At 35.9% G+C, this 20487-nt stretch overlaps 3 protein-coding genes across 7 annotated transcripts in view; 2 read left to right on the top strand and 1 right to left on the bottom strand.

Moving 5' to 3' along the window:
• The window catches only part of LOC309476006 (uncharacterized protein), a 235965-nt gene that overhangs the window by 174542 nt on the left and 40936 nt on the right, over positions 1-20487 (top strand). The gene's annotated exons all lie outside the window — the stretch shown is intronic.
• LOC309476113 (uncharacterized protein) overlaps positions 1-20487 on the top strand; it is a 43741-nt gene that overhangs the window by 17055 nt on the left and 6199 nt on the right. For 2 of the 5 annotated variants that reach the window (XM_082139308.1, XM_082139307.1), the window contains 4 exons: positions 298-618; positions 1926-2042; positions 3750-3902; positions 4564-4969. The exons of 1 other annotated variant lie outside the window; for it this stretch is intronic. In XM_082139308.1, the coding sequence (XP_081995434.1) occupies positions 298-618; positions 1926-2042; positions 3750-3902; positions 4564-4643 (671 nt within the window). In that variant the 3' untranslated portion in view covers positions 4644-4969. Of the gene's footprint in view, positions 1-297; positions 619-1925; positions 2043-3749; positions 3903-4563; positions 4971-20487 lie in introns of those variants that run through there. 2 more of the 5 variants (XM_082139306.1, XR_014197931.1) reach the window with 2 other exon arrangements.
• Positions 18046-20487, bottom strand: part of LOC309476136 (SLAM family member 9-like) — a 77819-nt gene continuing 75377 nt past the window's right edge. The window contains exons 1-3 of the transcript XR_014197933.1: positions 19896-20097; positions 19719-19780; positions 18046-18604 (exon numbers count right to left, since the gene is read on the bottom strand). The gene's annotated coding sequence lies outside the window, so the exon portion shown is untranslated. Of the gene's footprint in view, positions 18605-19718; positions 19781-19895 lie in introns of the transcript that reaches the window.

Below are 20487 nucleotides of genomic sequence, written 5' to 3'. Positions count from 1 at the left end.
AAAAGACAAAAATGTCCATAAGGACGCACAAGGGTTAACTCCTATAATAATGTGTTTTCACATTATTTTGTCAAGTACAGTACATTACATTACATTTGTGGTTCAGTAATTAATGTCTAATAGAGTAGAGTTATACTTCTATATGAGTAAATATAAATGTACATGTTTCTTTAACCACAGTTCACTTTTTATTTAGCAATTTCACAAAATCCAGAATATTAATATGCAAATTAATTTTCTAGTTTTCCCCAAGAAGATCCTTCAGTCCGATGTTTATTTGTGTTTCATGTGTTTCAGATACAGTGATGGATAAAATAAAGACAAAGTTGGTGAAGGAAGGAGAATCTGTTTCTTTCGATCCTAGTGAAATAAGAAAGCCAAATGATTTGATGATGTGGTATTTTAATGACATTCTCATCGCTGAAATCACTGGAGATCAGAGTAAGATCTGTACAGATGTTCAGTGTAAAGAGAGATTCAGAGACAGACTGAAGCTGGATCATCAGACTGGATCTCTGACCATCACAAACACCAGAAACACAGACTCTGGAGTTTATCAGCTACAGATCATCTGCAACAGATGCATAATCACAAAGAGATTTGATGTTACTCTTATTGGTTAGTAATTTATTCATTAATGGCTCACAGCTAGACCCATCAGAAAAAGAACAGCATTTTTTCGGTAACACTTTAAAATAAGGTTCATTAGTTAACATTAGTGAATGTATTAACTGACATGAACTAACAATGAGCAATACATTTGTTACAGTATTTATTCATCTTTGTTACTGTTAGTTTATTAAAATCCAGCTGTTCATTGTTTGTTCATGTTAGCTCACAGTGCATTAACTAATGTTAACAAATACAACCTTTGATTTTAATAATGTATTAGTAAATGTTGAAATTAATATTAACTTAGATTAATAAATGCTGTAGAAGTATTGTTCATTCTTAGTTCACGTTAAATAAGGTAGTTAACTAATGGTAACTAATAAACCTTATTGTAAAGTGTTGCCATTTATTCAAAAGATAAATCTTTCTAACAATATAAATCTTTACTATCACCTTTTATCAATTTAATGATATTCAAATGATTTCTAAAGAATCATGTAACACTGAATACTGGAGTAATGATGCTGAAAATTCAGCTTTGCATCACAGAAATAAATTATATTTTAAAGTATATTAAAATAGAAAACCATTATTTTAAATTGTAATAATATTACTGTTTTTCTGGTATTTCTGATTAAATAAATGCAGGATTCATGAGCATAAGAGATTTCTTTCAAAAACATTCAAATTAATAATGTTTCCAAACCTTTGATTTGGAAATCAGGATCGGTACTGTATCTCCATGATGACATGAATTTATCATGAAATGTATAACTCATTTTTAAATATTGTTTTCAAGTCACTGTGGAAATGAAAAATAAAATAATTTAAGTTCTGTAGTAAATATATATATATATATATACAGTATATATATATATAGTTATGCCCATTCCTTATTTAACTGATTAAAATGATACCAAGTTGTTTGTGATTTCTATAAAATGATTTTGAAAATCCTTTCATCACAAACGAAATGTAAATATCATGATTTGGTCAGAAAGTGTGAAAACCCTGAATCTCTGAACAATCACATGATGAATGAGTGTTTCCTTGGAGACCATTCATGTATCTATGTATTTTCAGACTGAGCGCTGTGCAGCATATTACTGATATCACTCTATCACTTTATTTTTGATAATTTTTTTTTTTTTTTTTTAATACATTTAAAATTTGTAGTTATTTTTTATTGCTTATCTTATTCAAGTATTACAATTGTGTATAATATGTGCTACATAAATAACTTGCCTTGCCTTGATGTTTAAAATAGTTGTTTACGGGTCAGAGTTATGACTGTATCCCTCTAATCATTGCAGATTCACATGCAGAAACTCCAGTACTGAATCAACCTTCAGATGTTACAAGGAAAGTTGTTAAATGCGTGTCGCTACTGGCCGTGATTGTGGCTGTAGTGATTCTCTACAGGAAGAAAAGTAAGTAGCAATTTCCTTTTTAGAATAATTTTTCAAAGTTTCATGCTTTGCAGCATTTTGTGTTAGTGGCCGTCTGGTAAACACATTCCATCCAAAGTAGGGAATTTAGCCTAACTTGTGCGTGGATTTGGAATATCGCATAAAAACATTTCCAAATTAAGGACCGTTTCCATTCTACGAGTCGAAGAGAACAAAACCAAAACTTCCTGATGAACTACCGGCAAATATCACTAAGAAAATGGAAGTTGCTGGAAGCAACTAAATGACAGACGAAACACAACAAACATGGTCATGTTATCTTGCATTCGGAAGCCGATCCCTTTGACTTTGACTCAAGGGTTTCAGAATGACCAAACCAAGATTTCTGGTGCTGTGCAAAGAGATCTGCCCATTGGTTAGTCCAGTTATGCCATGCAATTGTGTAAAGTTTTTTTTTTTTTTTGAATTTATGCACATGTTGTTTCCATCCAGCATTTTTTATGCGATATCCCAAAATGTGCATGAAATTATGTGGATGGAAATATACAGTATGGCACTTATACATTTCTTTATAAGATGGCTCTCTTAAATGCTTAATTCTGAACCAGATAGCAACATACACCAACTTTGGGTCAAAAATGGACAAACCCAAATGTTAAAAAATGTCATTTTAAAATTTGAAACTAACCAGCATTTTTAAAGTGATCCAGATCCAGATCCGGCCCACATCTGATACATGTGGAATCCATGTGTACCAGATGTGGGCCGGATCTGGGTCAATACTATGTTGCTGTCTGGGGATTGGCCAGTCACAACATTCCCAGGTCAGCTTTTCTGTTAATGACCTTCATCAGGTCATCATCAACCCATCGCTGTGTAGACTGATCGGCATATGACATCAAAGTATGGCGAGATCGATTCGAAAGCATACTGCTCTCTAATCGCTCTCAGGGTGCTTTGATGTCCTACACTGATCGGTCTGCACACAGCCGCTTCAAGTCGAATACGCCTAATAGCAACACTATAATGACTCTTATCTGGGTATTTGAGGCCAGCACATCTTTCATGTGTCTCAAATCACACACACACTCTCTCGTTTCATTCAAACACAGTTGATGCCATCAGCTGTATCGACTCTATTGACTTAAAATGAAACCTGAAGATTTCAGTATCAAAGTCGGCACGAAACAGAAGTTGTGATTGTACAAGTGAAACAGCTTCTAGAACAAGAACAAATGTTGGGCAGGTCTTGATTTTGTCTATAGTCAATTGACTGGACTGTTGTTGTTTGCTATTGGTGGATCTCATGTGATTGACAGGTTGCCCCGCCTTCACGCCAGTAAACACGTAATCAGAGAAGAGATGTTATTTTGATTAAAGATTATGAGGCACATTAACACATATTTAACAAATAATGATGTGCACAGATAAATAATTTATAATAGGCCTACATACTTGCATTAAACATCAGAATTGTTGAAATTTTTTATTTCATGCATTGTAGGTCTAGAGTAATATTATTGATTTGATAGTCTCGTTGCTTGAAGGATTGTAAATGATTATAAGATAATACATGAAGCATCAGATAATGTGTTTGTTCTCTTGTGGTGTGTGTGAGAATGTGATTCAGTGTAATAAGGGTGTAAAGATAAATCAGAGAGCAGGTGACATATGGAGCAAATGATCGGTGTTGATTGGTATTCTTCTTCTAATTTCTCTTTTTTCTAGGTACTGATTTGGCAGTTGATGGAGAATCTGACAATCTTAAGACTGATCCTGAAATACAGAGAGATGAACTCCAGAACCACACACACTGGGATTCATCAGAATCAACAGAAATGGAAAAAAACGAATTGAAGTTATTCAGTGTTACTGTCTCTGGTGAGTAACTCGAATCTTTCAGTGCAACAGATTCTTAGATCAACACTGTGTCTGTCACGTACTGCTCAGAAACACTAAGATTGAGGATCCAAATACAGCATTTATTAAAGGATAATCCAAAGATGTAGTGTCAATCATTGAAATGAAGGACTATGAGTTTATACAAGAAGCCAATTAATCATGTGACTGTAGATGTGTGTGTCAGAAGAGAACATCCTGATTTCTGTGAATCAGACAATGTCATAGTGTGTATGATTGTATATAGATGATTGTGTTGCATCTGTCTTCAGAATTTGTCATTGTTGATCTAAAGTCTACATCCAGACAGACGTCTTTGACTGTGTCACTTCTTGTTTTGGTTTCTCTTAGCATAAAACACAGAATAAAAAGTAATAATTTGAAGTACGAAAAACGTAAGGACTTTAAATCATCTGTTCATTTCCAATATTCTTTCATTTCAATTATCTGATAAAACAATTAAACACATTGACTTCAGATGGTTTTATTATATTTACATTGTATTACCTCCTCATATATCCTGTAATTTCTTTGAGTAGATTCTTCATTGTTATTTGTGCAACACATTTTATTGGTGGAGAGTCTTAACTTATCACTGTATGCAAAAACACTCTATTTTACTGTCTTGTGTGTTTTCTTTTAGGTTACACTGCAAACAGAAGAAATAGTTCAGAGGAGACACACAGTCCTTTACATTATAGGCTTTCATCAGCTTCAGCATAAAGAGACATATTAAAAAATAATTTGACCATCCAGCATTAAATTCAACATTTCTCCATTTATTGGAAAAGTTATCTGCAAGTTTACATTTTAGTGTATTTATTTTGCTTTTTTTTTATATATATATATTTTCTATATTGGCTTTTATGATGTTTAAAATTATTGCTCTTACAGAAAGAGTAATAACATTTGATAATTTAGTTTTCTAAAGGACTTCTGTTAATCTACCTCTCTGATTAACATGAAAGCATTAACATGAAATAAATCATAGAGAATAAAATGTGACTACAACTGTGTTTGTTTATACTAACCCCAGACTTTAGTAACCGTGGTCGTGTGTGTGTGTGTGTGTTTAAATTTTTTTTTTATAGAAACCTGTTGATGCCTTTAGTTTGATCTAACTTTTTTTGTTCCATTTTCTTCTCTTTGTCACTGTATAGACTCTCTAAGTCTTGGTTCAAATGACTTGTACATGTGTAGGCGAGGCGTCAGCTTCCTCTGGTATTTTATGTGAGTGGAGAGATGTCTTCTGTAACACACAGACATGGATAGAATCACAGGTCAATTTCACACTGATTCATGATCTTCAGTACCAGTCCTGATTATACCACATATCCGCGATTCACTTTCTACTGTATATCATTCTCTTATGGCGTCTGAAATCACATACTTTACTATTGTATTGTAGCGAAAAATGAGAATCACAGTACTCGGATGACTTTCTTCTTCCAGTAAGATTCTGAAGTGAGCTAGGATGAACACTTTACTATCCCATGAGGCCACAGAAGAGGATTTAGGCTTGCTGGACTTCATACAGCGCTGCACAGACCGATCGGCGGCTGACTTGAAGCAGTGCATGCCGGTTAGAAATTGTGTCCAACTTTTTATAACAGTAAAAGCTCTTTTCATGGAGTCACGATGATATATATTTGTCATGTTTATCAAAAACTGATAAAATAACGTAGAGCCCACTTTATTGATAGTAGACCTATGTCGAACTTTATTCTTGTGCAAACAACTGCATCACTACTCTTCATATGCATGAACAATAGAAGGAGAAGTGGCCAACTGCAGCATTGAAGCATAATGAAACTCCAAAGCTCCTCTATGTGTCTCGAGACCGGTGTGTCTCACAGGTATCTCTCATTAGCATTTACTCCAGTGGCCTCGTTTTGCTCCCACGGCTCTTGGTCCACTTTTTTTACGTCACAATATTGGAAATATTTCCGTTTAAAACCATGAAGCCGAGCCAATGGATATCAGACAAGCAGTGTGAATGCTATGCGCAGGAGTTATGCTGGTGAAGAAATCTTTAATCTCATGTTGTTCTTTAGTCAATTCACTACAGAAAGTGAAAGTAAAAACAACTGGATTGCTCATGACATCATAGAAAGGGAATTCCCTCACATTCTATTGAATTAATAGGAAATTGTATGATTTTAATGGGAAAACATTACCTAACATCTCAGCCTTTTTATATGTGAAGCCTTGGTATACATTCTGTAACGGAAAAATTCAGCATTACTTATATTCATTGTTTCCAAACTGTTAATTTCATTTAGTCATGTGTTTCTGTGAGGGTTTTCTAACAGCTGAAGGGACATGAAAGAACAAACATAATAAAACCTGCATTGTAAATGAAGACCTTTTGGGTAAAGAACAGTTTGACCTGCCCAGGGGGTAGAAACCAGTCCAAACCAGCTAAAAGATATAGGATATCTTCAGCAACTGAGAAGGAGGGGTCAAGATTGTCAGAAACCTGTATAAAATGTCTATGTTTTATTGAGTCTGTAGGCATTCTGTTTCAGGGTGGCTGCGGTTGTGAAAAGAATCCTAAAAGAATAAAACCTTTTCTCTTATTACAATTTTGCCTCTTGAAAGTTTCTTACACCTTTGATGCTGTTTGTTATTAACTCTTAAAAAATTGCCTTTACAATTCTTACAACTCAAACACCCTAAACATTTACATGGTTATTTGTTTTAAGTCTGGAATTTCCCAGCTTATTAAAAAAGTTATGTTCATCTTTATTACAGTAGGGTCAAAATCACCATAAAGTGCCTGTGAGACTACACAATTTCCAAAATAAAAAGCTGATATTATCCATTTAATTTCATTTTTGTTTAATTAAGGAGACCTTAGGCTGTTAGAAATGCATGTTGGCCAAGCGGCACTTTTTATAAATTAACTGCAAGCAGGCAATGTATGGGCAAACCATGCCCACCCTGTCATGGACAAATTCAAAGTAGAGCTAATAGATTTTCATGGCATAGTGGTTATATAATATAGATTTTCAAAAAGATATATAGTCCCTTTCTCAACAATACATTTTAGTTAATCGTAAAAGTCTTTTTAGCCTCCATTTTTGCTCATTTACCTCCATTGCAACTTGCAGAATTAATATTGTTGCACTTTCTTTTCTAAATAGCATTTAAAAACCAAGAATTCTGGACAAACTTTCAAACAATACTTACTGGCCCTCATGTCTTTATAAAGAAATCACACAAAAGGTTTTAATAACTAGTTAAAATAATTTGCTTATTTTCATAGAAAGATAAATATGACAGGGTGGGCAACATGCACGAGTGGACCTTGGCATGATGGTGGACAAAGGCTTTAATAGGTGAAGGGAACAAGAACATCAGAGAAATAACAGGAACAACATGAAACTCATAATTCAATATTAAACTAAAATGCTCACTTGATTTGTTTTGATTTGCGGATTCATTCAGTAACGAAAGTTCTCTGTGTGTGGCTTTTGTTTAAAACTATTTTTGTTTTTTGCAAAATAGAGAAAAAACTGACAATATTGTGTTTAAAATGTAACACAATTTTAACTTGTTTAGAATAAATATCTGCTGTATACTGTTGTATAAAATCAATATCACATTTGCAATTAAGCAGATATTCGGGAAAATGTGTTTAACTATATCATTATAATATAAATTTAAGACAAGGGTGGACATTTGTTACCACTCTTTGGTGCTCCTTGTTTTTGTTGACTTTGTTGTATTTTTTTCTTTTCTACACTTACACTGGAGCCACAGTACATCACAGACCATGCCTGCACTTACTCTACATTACTGATTTTGCTGATGTTACATTAGCACTCGTTTGTTTTACTTTCTATTTTGTTAACAAACCTTGGGTTAAATTTGACGATAGTGTCCCTTCCTTTGTTGTGTCCTTTTGGAGTCACAGGTCGTAACAGAAAGCATCAACTGCAAAGCGTCCTATGTGTAAACAATACAATTTATGCACTAAATTTAGCATAAACTCCAGCACAATTTGCATATTTTTTATATATTTGCAATTTGCATATTTTATATGGCAATATTTCAGCAGATTTCAGTAGTCCCTACAAGAATACACATAGTAGAACTGTGTTTAGATTGTGTTTACACAAATATCTTTGTGCATTAATATGCAAAAGAGCAGCTGCCAATCAAATAACACACAATTTTACTAACTTTTTAATTTTATTTACCACCATTTGTTATTTTGGCGTGAATACTTCTGGTGATGTTTGTCAGGTGAAATGTTACAGCACACAAATGTGTGATGACTTGATAAAAGTGGCCAAATTTGCACTATTTTCATAGTGTTTTTGTATAGTCTTCATGGACTTGTTCTATTATCATCTGTGAACAAATATCTGTGATATGTACAGGGGTGAACGGTATTGTTGGAAACTTAATCCTTCATCGAAGCAAGACCAGGAGACTTGAGATGGATCTTATAAGCAGAAGAGATTTATTCTTCCGAGTCTGTAGTTCATCAAGTCTAACGCAAACATTATACATTGTAAGTTACATACCTTCCAAGGGGGAGGGACTTTTGGGGGTGGAGACAAACTCAAACAAAGCATGCAAATGTGGGGATGAATCTTTCAGTGATTTGATTCTATCAAGTGAAAACCGGTTAGGCAGGTTATCTGGCTTGCTCAAGAGAAAACAGGCCCAATCAGCATAACACTATCATTCAAATTGCATAGACGAATCATTTGTGTGCTAATCCCATCAGTCTGAGTGAAACTGGGACTCCAAGAGCCATTAAAGACAGTAAGGAGAAAACAGGAATTGCAACTTTGCTGAGCAGAATCATTATCTTAACCTTAAAAGCTAAATGCAATATTCTTTACCGTGATGTTATGTACGGAAGCATATTTGAGATAGATTCTTAAAATTTGTAATCCTTCAGTATCCTTAAAACTCTTTGCTTATACTCTCCTCAACCATGATTAACTGATGCTTAAATGCATTTATCAGACCATTTAAATGCCGTGAAGTATTTTTGCTACATAGAAAGAGTGTTTTCCACCCATTGTACATTTTATCATATGGGAATAAAAGACTAAATTCAATCTGTTCAATCATATAAAGCGATCAAGTCTCTTCAGAAAAGTGGGACTAAACTGCCTGATTCATATAGATTTGTTTTCTTAAACTTTTTGAAGCAACAAATTGGTCGTTCTGTGGGCCGTCAATGGAGGGACAGAAATCTCTCAGATTTCATTTAAAATATCTTCATCTGTGTTCTAAAGATGAACAAAAGTGTTGTGGTTTTGGAACAACATGAGGTTGAGTAAATGATATCGGTTTCATTTTTGGTTTAACTATCCGTTTATCATAACTTTAGGTTAGAAAGAAAATGGATGTTTCTAGTAAACATACCCATGTTGCATAACCTGCTGTCTGGACATTTTATCTGGGAACAGGTACAGGGGCCTGTACCATGAAGGTAGCTGAACAAACTCGGGGTTACAGGATTAGTTTTGAGTTGACAAAACCAAACCGATGCAATCAGGCTTTATTGGTACCATGATGCAGCTCATCAACTTTCTCTGTCAACTCAGGCTTTGATCCTCAAGCTATGATTACTCCACGCGCGCGTGCACATAAAAGAGTGACGTCGACACTGAACAACCAATCGCGGGTAGAGCGTGAGCGATATATTTTCCCTCGGAGCAAGAGATAATCATTCAGAATTACGATGAATTTAAATATGTATTTCAAGCTTGAAACAATACGGTCTCTGCTGCCAAAGCAAGAGAAGACTGTTGGAGAAAGATTGCTGATTGTTAATGTGTAAGTTAAACAAATACGTTCTATATTTATGTAAAATTATGTATGTATGTATGTATGTATGTATGTGTAATATAGCCTATTTTTATAATATATAAAAAATGATACATGCACATTTTTTATATATTATAAAAATAGGCTATAGGCTATTACACATAGGCTACACATACATATATACATAATTTTACATAAATATAGAACGTATTTGTACTACTAAGAAAGCTAGGGAATCCTATCATAAGATTAACAGAATAATAATAAAGATTTAAAATAATTCTTAACATGTATTATATTGTATAGTACATTTGTGCAATATGCTTTTTGAAAAAAAATAAAAATAAAATGTGTTCATGTGATGTCACCCTATCAATATATCTTAAAGGCAATTTTATAAAAGCCCTCTTTTATGGACATGGCCGATAAATGTCCGGGGAACACTATTAATGAAACTATTCATGTACTCCTGCAGAGCGAGGACCACCTTACGAATGGTTCGACAAACCGTGTTTTCCCCTATAGCTTCTGTGCGTCACCCACCGTGCAGGAATGTACCACTTGCAACAAAAAAAACGCAACGCAATATTTGCGGTACAGTAAGTGCATGAATTCGACGTGTTAAATTCTTTATGTGCGGCTCAAGAAGTTCGCAAAGATAAGACATTCCTTCCGCGGAAAATCTGTATCTTTCATACAAGTAACTATCAGGAAAGGCAAGGGGATTTTGTCTGGCTAAAAACTCTTTCTCTACGAAGTGCTCGTCAAACAATTTGCGCTGAGATGTCCACAGGATTTGGAAGAAAAGGTGAAGTCATTGCAACAGACACTGGGAATAAGTTACGTCACCTATGTGTTTCTTTGCCCTCAGCTGATTGGTCAAACTTCAGTCTGAGATCTTGAATCCAGAACATAACCTGCCCCGGAGCAGGTTAGCCGTGCAGCGTAAGATACCATGGCAACGAACACAAGCCAAGCTACTTTCATAGTACCTAAAACCCAGGGTTGGCGGAAACTAAACTGAAACATAGCTGGCTAGCCACCTAAACCGGCTTCATGGTACAGGCCCCAGGCCCCAGGTGTTCCTGTTGTTGGTAAACATGTAGTGATTGTGACAAAGGAAGATTCAGTCACTTTAAACACTGGTGTTACAACAGACCAACAAGGAGAGATTAGATGGTATTTTAAAAACACTCTCATCGCTGAAATAGTGTAAAGAGAGATTCAATGATAGACTGAAGCTGGATCATCAGACTGGATCTCTGACCGTTGGACCATCACAATTAAACACCACAAACACAGACTCTGGAGTTTATCATATACAGTTTAACAGCAGCAGCGACAGGGAAAAGATCTTCAAGGTTACTGTCTGGGGTAAGTTGAGTGAAAGGCAGGTTATATATGTTTAAATCACAATTAATATTTTATTTTAATAGTAATGTACAGACATTCCTGTAGTACATTTTCAGTTTATATAATTTTGTGATCACAAGAAGCTATTTTATATTATTTAAAAAATAATATTCTAATAGGGTTGTATATATTCTCATTTTAGCAATGCATTAAATTGTATGTTATACATGTGCATGTGTAAACTGAGTAGCGTGTGGGTCAAAAATGGCTCCTTCCAGCATCTGTTGGTTTGTGTTTCAGGCATTTCTGTTGCAAAACAAAAGAAGATCGCGGAGGGAGGATCTGTCACTTTAGACGCTGGTATACTAATGCAAAAAAAAATTATATGATAACTAGTCTTGGTATTTCAATGACACTCTCATTGCTCTGGTCACTGTAGATCCCAGTAAGATCTATACAAATGTTGAGAGTAAGGATAGTAATGAGAGATTCAGAGAAAAACTGAAGCTGAGATATCGGTATTCATGGTCTCTGATCATCAGAGACATCAGTTCCACAGACTCTGGACTTTATACAGTAAAGATCATCAAGAGCAAGAGTTTCAGCATCATGAGGAGCGTCACTGTGACTGTTACTGGTGAGTGTCATTTAATCATTCAGGGCACTTGTAGTTTTAGAAAACAGTTGTTAAATCGACCCAATAAATGTTTTTTTATTTATTTTTGTAAAACTTTTTGTGAAGTGAATATCATCCCACCTTCGCATTCATGTCAAAGTGACAATTTTCACCGTGTTACTCTCACAATCACATGATGTTTACCAATGTTATTAAAGTGATAGTTCACCCAAAATTAAAATTATCCCATGATTTACTCCCCCTCAAGCCATATTACAAGATTATTAAAGAACTAATTATAAAACTAATAATTAAACTAATAAGGTGGTAGCACAGGAAAGTGACTGCGTGCTGAGCATTTCTGCTTGCCGCACCTCCGACGGTGCCATTGCGGGTAGCTGCAGGGTCACCCACCGGGAGCCACCCTTCATTGATGTTTCGCTCCATTAATCCCGGAACATCTCACGGCCCCCTGCAGCTGACCCTAGGACCCTTGCTTTCCCCACGCCTGGTCCTTCCTTCTTAACCAAAGCCAAAAGCTTCCCTGTTCTGCCTCCTTGGCCAGGTCTTTCAGAGCCTTTCTGAGTTTGGGGCCGGTGACTCCTCAGGGTCTGGGTAGATGCTCCCACAAACCCCCTACAGCCGACTTCCACCGGGTAGCTGACAGCTGACCACCCAGCCTCTCTGCATTCGGCTGTGAGGTCGAGGTACCGTTTTTTTATTCCTCTAAAAGGCTGCCTCCATTCCTCCCTCCCACGGGACAGTGAGCTCTACCAAAATTACTGCCCGGGCTGTGGCAGACCAGAGAATGATGTCCGGTCGAAGTTTGGTTGTGGTGATCTCTGTTGGAAACCTGAGCTGCCTATCGAGGTCCACTCTCAAGTTTCACTCACAACTGCCTGCCAGGGCTGATCTCTGTGGCTGCGGGATGTTAGGGGCCCCTCCTCCCTCTCTGACGATGTGGATCTGCCGCCTTGATGTCGGTGGTAGGCACTCCATGGCTGATTCCGCCCTGCGTACCTCCAGGATCTCCGCCAGCTTCCGCAGGACTCTGTCATGACGCCACCTGTATCGACCCTGGGTTAATGCTGTTTTGCAGCTTGACAGGATGTGCTGCAGGCTTGGATTTGGGGCATTGCAAAGTTGGCAGCTCTCCTCTAAGCCATACCACAGACAGAGGTTGCAGTGGCTTGGAAGGGTGTCGTAGGTGGACCTTATGAGGAAACTCAGCCTGGCTTAGGGGATCTTCCACATGTCAGCTCAATCTACGATCCTGCTTATTACTCCTTCCCAGGTCGTCAAGCGTCCTTGCTGGTTTTGGCTAAGGGTTTTGATCTGATAGCTCTCCTCCTCTGTCCTGACCACCTCGGAAATCACTAGTTCTCTCCTCTCCTTCCTTGTGGCTTTGGACCACATCTTCGGAGCAGTCCCCCACCCCAGGCCAGTTCTCCCTAACTGTGTCCTGCCAATAATCTATTGGTATTTCAGCCTGCTGATAGCCTGGTCGACTGCTAGACTGGGGCTTTGGTGTTCTGCACAGATGGTTATGACGAGTCCCTCAGCTCTACAACAAGACTCAACTTCTCCTGTCTGTAGTCCAACAGGATTGCCCTCAGTGGCAGTTGAAATACATTCCTCCCAAACAGGCTAACGCTGGAAAGGCTCCAAGGTAAGCCCAGTCACTTCCTGATGTAGTTGTTGGCTTTTGAGTCCATCTTCTGCATAGTGGAGGTGGTGATCTCACACATCTTGAGAGGCCACATTAGCTGCCTATAGAAGGTGAATTGGTAGCACCAGATCTTGAATTTACCCGGAAGATGGCTCTTGTCGATCCGCGTCAGACCTTCGTTGAGTTAGCCATATGCTTATCTGACAAGTCGGCTGTATACAGTTTCCCAAGACTCAGGACGGGTTGTTCTGCTAGTATTGGGATCTTTTCACTGTTCACTGTGAAAGAGATGTGATCATTTCTGGCTCCTTGCTCCTTAACTGGTTGGTACAGGCTGCTGTTTGAAGAAGGGTGGTTACGTCATCCATAACTTTACCCACTGAGTCATGTGGATTATTTTTACAGGGTATTATGATTCTACTTTAGGGCCAGAGAATGGTTTTCCTTTTTAGTGTTCTTTATTATGATCAATGCAAATGAACAAATAAATGAAGTATAACAATATAAGCAAAGCAATATGACAGTCAATATATGTAACAATGTTGTATTTTTCTTCTTTCTTTCTGTTTTTGGATAATGTTGCACTTAAATTTTTTTGAAGATTTGAAAAAAAAAAAAATTGTTCTGTATAATTTTTGCAAATGCAATTGTATTTTTTAATGTAGTCTGATATACTTATGTATGTAAATGGTAATGTAGGCTACACATATGAGTTTTTAAACTATTGAAGTATATGCACTTTCAAATGACTTTTTAAAACTGAAGACTGGAGTAATGATGCTGAAAATTCAGCTTTGATCACAGGAATAAATTACATTTTACAATATTCACATAGAAACCAGCTATTAACCCCTATTCGTTATTATTTTTTAATGTACACCCAGGATGTACAGAAAACCCCAGAAAATAAAATGTGATTTTGTAACATAATAATGTTTTTTTTTTTTAAATAGGTTTTTATAAAAAATATATATACTTTTTTATGTAAAATGTGTTTACTCCACAAGGGATGTGTTGTGACATCGGCCCTTCATTTTGTGTGTTTTTTTCTTCATTGTGACTGAATTTTATTTAATTTTAAAGACAATTATGTAACATTGATGTCTATGAAAAACAATTTTTACATTTATATAAAATTTTTAAAAATACCTTGATTCCTTATTGAATTAAAAGCAGGAGATGGGATAAAATATGTATCTGTCAATTAGACAAAGGTCAGAAACTATTACACCTGACATTTCTGTCCCCTTCTGAAATGATGGATCCTGGTTCAGGTTCTTCCTGTATATTTGTTTCTCTCCATTGTAATGTACAGTGGTGTGAAAAAGTGTTTGCCCCCTTGGTAAATATGATCAAATATGACTGTAAAAAATAAATCTGCATTTTTAATCCTTTTGATATTTTATTTAAAAAATGTGCAAAAATCGAACCTTTCATTGAAGTAAAATAATTGAAAGTGGGGGGAAAATCACATTGGCTAAAATCACAAAAAAAAATTCTCCAAAACACGTTGGGAACAATTGTTTGCCCCCTTTTATTAAATACTTTTTGCAACCTCTTTTTTTCCAAGATAACAGATCTGAGTTTTCTCCTATAATGCCTGATGAGTTTGGAGAACACCTGACAAAAGATCAGAGACCATTCCTCCATACAGAATCTCTCCATCCTGTTCTCCGTTATAAGATTTCTAGCACAGGCTGTTAGTGCTAAAAAACGTAGAGCGGCAGAGAACAGCACGGGAGAGAGAAAAATAGCAAAGAGAATAGAATAGAATAGAATAGAATAGAATAGAATAGAATAGAATAGAATAGAATAGAATAGAATAGAATAGAATCGGGCATTTCATATGTACTACTGTACACCCAAAGCGCTTTACAATCATATCAGAGGATCTCTCCTCAACCACCTCCAGTGTGAGCATCCACTTGGATGATGCGACGGCAGCCACAGTACAACAGCGCCAGTGCGCTCACCACACACCAGCTATAGGTGGAGAGAGGAGAGAGAGTGATGGAGCCAATTCAATGTAAGGGGATTATTAGGAGGCCATGATTGGTAAGGGCCAATGGGTGGAATGTGGCCAGGAGTGCACCAGAATCAGAATAAACAGAAAATACTTCAAACTTTGCTAAAGTTATGCTTGTTTTGAACATTATTCAAAACATTATTTTAGCTAAAGTCATTTGTATCCATACTTTGTTCCTTTTGCCCCATGTGTCTGTGTTGTAACAGGCTCTTTGCCACCTCATTCATTTATCCGATTTTTAATTAAAATAAAACACTTCTATACTTTATTTTCACACGAAATCTGTTACTCCATTAGTGTTCAATAAAAACATGTATTTTGCTGCAATCATAAACTTTGGGAGTGGTGAAAAGCAAAATTTTTCTAATTGTAAGGAGTGACTTTACCGCTTTTGTTACTCAATCCCTCTAGTGGTCAAATAATTTTTCATTTCTGATGTTAGTTTCATTCATAATGCAAGCATTGATGTTGGTGTGTGTGAGAGAGTGTAATTTAGTGACACTGCACATGTTTATTAATAGGTTTTATTATAATAGTGTAAGGGTTTGTTTATCCTCAGCTGTGTATATATAGCTACACTGCCTGGTTAAGAAAGAAAAAAGTCGCTGTTTGGATTTAAATAGGCAAATACCTAAGAGTCTATGCCTGGATTTCACACATTGTCAGTGCAGACTATAGACTGTAAAAGATACAGACTTTAAAAATCATTCAAAGTCTTTGGGATGAGCTGGAGGAGACTTTACGGTGTGCTTGACTCTCACTACAAGATCTTTGATGCACCTCTTTATTGAAATAACATCATTTATTTCCATCAAGAGGTGCATACATTTTTGGTCAAGATCTTTTATATACTTATGAAACAATATGCAACTTGGTCGTTGCATTTTATTTTGCTTTTGATCCTTTAAAAAAATATATGTATAGCATGACCAGCTTGTAAATGTCCCTTCAGTGAAGCTGATTTATTTTTATTTAGGGATATCTTATAGTTTATTATATTTTTTGATTAATTTCATTGGTGACCAGGTGTTATTCCTATTATAATATGTAGATGGCAACAGTGATTTAATTCAGCCGATTTGTTCAAATACTGATTCATTCAGTAAGAAAACACCACTTGCTTAGAGGCGGAGCGATTCTGTGGAGTTTGGATTATTTTTTTTTTTTTTTCTAAAAAGAAAATATTCGGATAAACACTCTTCTTGTGTGATATCTATTATATCATATTATGTTATATAATAAAATGATCACATGCATGGGCTTTTTTTACGCCATTTTTAAATGGGACTTTTTTTTCAATTAATTTTGATGATTGCGAGATGACAGAAGAAATCTAAAATGGCCGACGATGTTCTATGTACGACGTCAGTGAAGGTGGTGCGCATCTTGTAGTAGGTTGCAGTCGGATACACGTGGATAATGGTGGTGTACAGACAAGACACAGCTAGACAGTGTGGGTTACACTCTAAACAAAAATGGTGCTAAATAGCACTAAAAGTGGTTCATTGGCTTGTAATCATAGGGGAACCACTTTAAGTGCCATATAGCACCTATCTTTAAAGGTGCTACACAGCACCTTTGTCAAATGGTGCTATGTAGAACCATAAGAGGTGCCATATAGCACCTTGGTTGTTTATAATTGCTTCAACAAAAATGGTGTTCAACAGTACCCAACAGTGGTTCTTTGGCTCGTAATAATAGGGGAACCTCTTTTGGTACTATATGGCACTTAATTTTCTTTGAGGAATGCGGCGCTCGCGCTCGCTCACGTGCACCTGACATGCACAGTCACACTAATCGGCGCGTACGTTTTTATTTAATTATATATTTATTTATTATGAATTTTTTTTTTTACTTTCAAAATGACAGAATTCAACAACAAGTTCTTAACACATTTTCAAATTGTGTAAGTATAAATTTAAACACGTTTTTAAACATAACTTCTCTCGTCACTCATTTGTTTAGCCTAATTATTTGACTAGGCCTACACAAATAACAAAAAGCAGTTAATATATGAATATAGCTTTTTATTGAAGTTTGTGACATAATTTCAGTAGGCTATATATCTGACTTCACATCCACACAAATTTTTTCTGTGGTCAAAAAGTCTTGTGTGGGGGCCCTGGAATATATATAGGCGGGACTTGTATTCAGGAAAATCACTATATTTTAATGTCGTTTTTCTAATCCTATCACCAACTAAACTAAGAGACTAAGAGAGCCTTTAAATAACTGTTGGTGCTTAACAGGTTTTTTGTATGGTAATGGTGCCATATAGCACCTTAACCACCCCAAAGAACCGCTAAAGAACCGCTGAAGAACCAAACTGGGCTTAACAGGTTCTTTAAATGGTAGTGGTGCTATATAGCACCTTAACCACCGCAAAGAACCCCTGAAGAACCGCTGAAGAACCATTTTTTTTTAGTGTGTAGATGGCCTATTTTCTTTCGCCACCTCAGAAACATCTAAATGAATACAAAATGTAGACATACATACATGCATAAATAAATGTGAAAATAAATAAAAGTATAAATAAACAAATGCATAAGTAAGTAAATGAAAAAAAAAAGAAATAAATGTGGGGAAACATACAATTGTACATAAACAAGGAAATAAAAGTATAAATACTCATTTTTTTTATTTTTTTTTACATTTCTTAATATATTTGTTTGTGTATTTATTTATTTATTTATTTATGTATTTGTTTTTATTTCTTCGTATATTTATTTATTTATTATGTCAGCTTTGCCATTTCATAGTTGGGTACACTCCAGACAGTGCACTTTATGGTTAGGCCAACATAAATTAACAAAATTAATAGACAATATATAAGATACAGATATGGTACAAAATAGGCTACAGAATGTAACACAAGAATAAATAATGTAAATACATAAATAATAATATTGACAAAATAGAATGTATCCAAAAATAATGTTTTGAGTCAAAGGTGAATTTCAATGTACATTAAGTTATAAATAGACCGTTTAGTTGAGTTTCTGGATGCGTGAACCACTAAATTAAACTAACACAGAAAACACAATCTCAGACAATAGGCTACAATAACAACACATGAGAGTGTAAAAAGCATGAAACTAAAGAATAATGTGAACTATAGAGATCAAGATCGTATGAGCTCTAACATTTAGGCTATTCCAGTGGACACGGTTATTTGATCATCGTTTTTTGGGGAGATTTGCATACACAGCCTCCTTCTTTGATTTCTGCAAGGAAAAATGTAGTCAAATTTAAAAATAATAATAATAAAAAAAACTCAAACAAACAAAAGTAACAAAATTTGGGTTTAAATTTCTATATAGGCTACCTGAATATGAACTGTACGTTTCTGTAAAATAACTTATTTGACCGGCCATCGTGTTAAGATTTGAAAATTCTAATTTATTGTATGTATGGTCGCTGTCGTCTATGTAATGTATAATCTATATTTTTATGTGGAGGGTAGTCTATATTTTCTAGTGTTTCTTCCACGAATCCACGGTGACTATTCAAGCCACAGCCTCTGGCCACTGATGGAACGGTGTTCTGCGCATGCGCGACTTTACCTGATTCTCTGTGACGTTCTACTCTACTGTATAAAGTTGATCTCATGTTGTATTGCTAATGGTTACTGTCTGGAAGATATCAGATTCGATCGACTCGATGACAATCAGCGTGCTTTGCCCTTTCAGGTAATGAAATCACAATAATACCAACATATAGTAAGAAAGAACATATTGCGCTAAAAAAGTTTTTATTTTTTATAACTGACAAATCTGCGGCCGACCTTTCAGAGTCACAACTTAACTTTCTAAATATGTCCAAGCTTAGAAATTTGTTCTTAGTGATAAATAAAAGAGCACGAATAAAGAAGGACGAGCGTCTTCAGGCACACTTTCTGCCTAAACACGGAAGTGCCGCTATAACTTAAATAAACTTAAGTTAACTTCTTCCGGGAAACAAGGAGAGACAACACTTAATCAGAAAGTTGACTGACAGTGACATGCGGGTTTGTAACAGTACGGTAAATAAATACGAAAATTTTTATGTTTGGATGAATCACTGAACATTATAATTTATCAATAACCTTTTATTGTTATTGAGGAAAAATACCATACTTTTCTGCGTGCTTATAGATTTTGATTTGTGCTAATTAGTTTGTAGGACTGCAAAATGGAATTGTATGTTATTTTTTACACCGATGTACAAACAAAAGGCCTATACTTAGTATAAATATTATAAAAGCATTTTTTGTGTGTGTCCTGTTTAAGGCATTTTACTCACAGAAGCTTGAATCAGACTGACTGGAACTTCTTGCAACACAGTCATAAATTATCTTACCATTTTTCCTGTTTTTTGTTGACAGGATGCTGAATTATTTCTGTCTTCCTCCTGGGTATGAACTGCAATAATAATCACAGAAACAGTATGTTAAAACAACAATGTTTTTTAATCCTATATTGAAATTTGTACCTGAAAAATGTTTCGCCTTATGCATTAATTGCTTGCTCTCCTGACCTGTTTTTCTACATTTCCTGCAGATGCAGAAGATCACAACGACTGCAACAACAATCAACAGAGATCCAGCAGCAGCAGCAGAGATCAACACTATCAGAGACACTGAGACTGGCTGTGAAGTAGACTGACCATCCCGTTCTGTAATGATAATTAAAGAAAAGTGAATGCATCAGTCCGATCTACAACAGAAGACAGAGATCAGGTCAGTAAATACACACATATATCATCACTGCTGTGATACCTGAACATGTGTGACAGAGTGTGTTGATGTCCAGATGTGTGGTCTGGTTGCTGATGGGATTGTTCAGCACACAGCTGTAGGTGTTTTTATCCTGATATTCCACCTCCAGAGGTAGAGAGAGACTGATGCTGAGATCACACACACTGATGCTGGACAATACACTGATTCCTTTGTACCAGGAGAGAGTCGCATCACACACATTCAACACTGATGAACACACCAGTGAACAATTCTGGTGTGATGATGATGATGATGAAGAACAGTTTCTGCTGATGACAGGAACAGGCAGACGAGCTGGAAAACATGAGCGAATAAACAGAAATCTGTGTAGAACTTGTCAACAAAATCATA

The sequence above is a fragment of the Leuciscus leuciscus genome, assembly GCF_965113295.1.
Source record: "Leuciscus leuciscus genome assembly, chromosome: 15".
Classification (NCBI taxonomy): Eukaryota; Metazoa; Chordata; class Actinopteri; order Cypriniformes; family Leuciscidae; genus Leuciscus; species Leuciscus leuciscus.
This window is presented reverse-complemented; position numbering and strand designations above follow the sequence as displayed.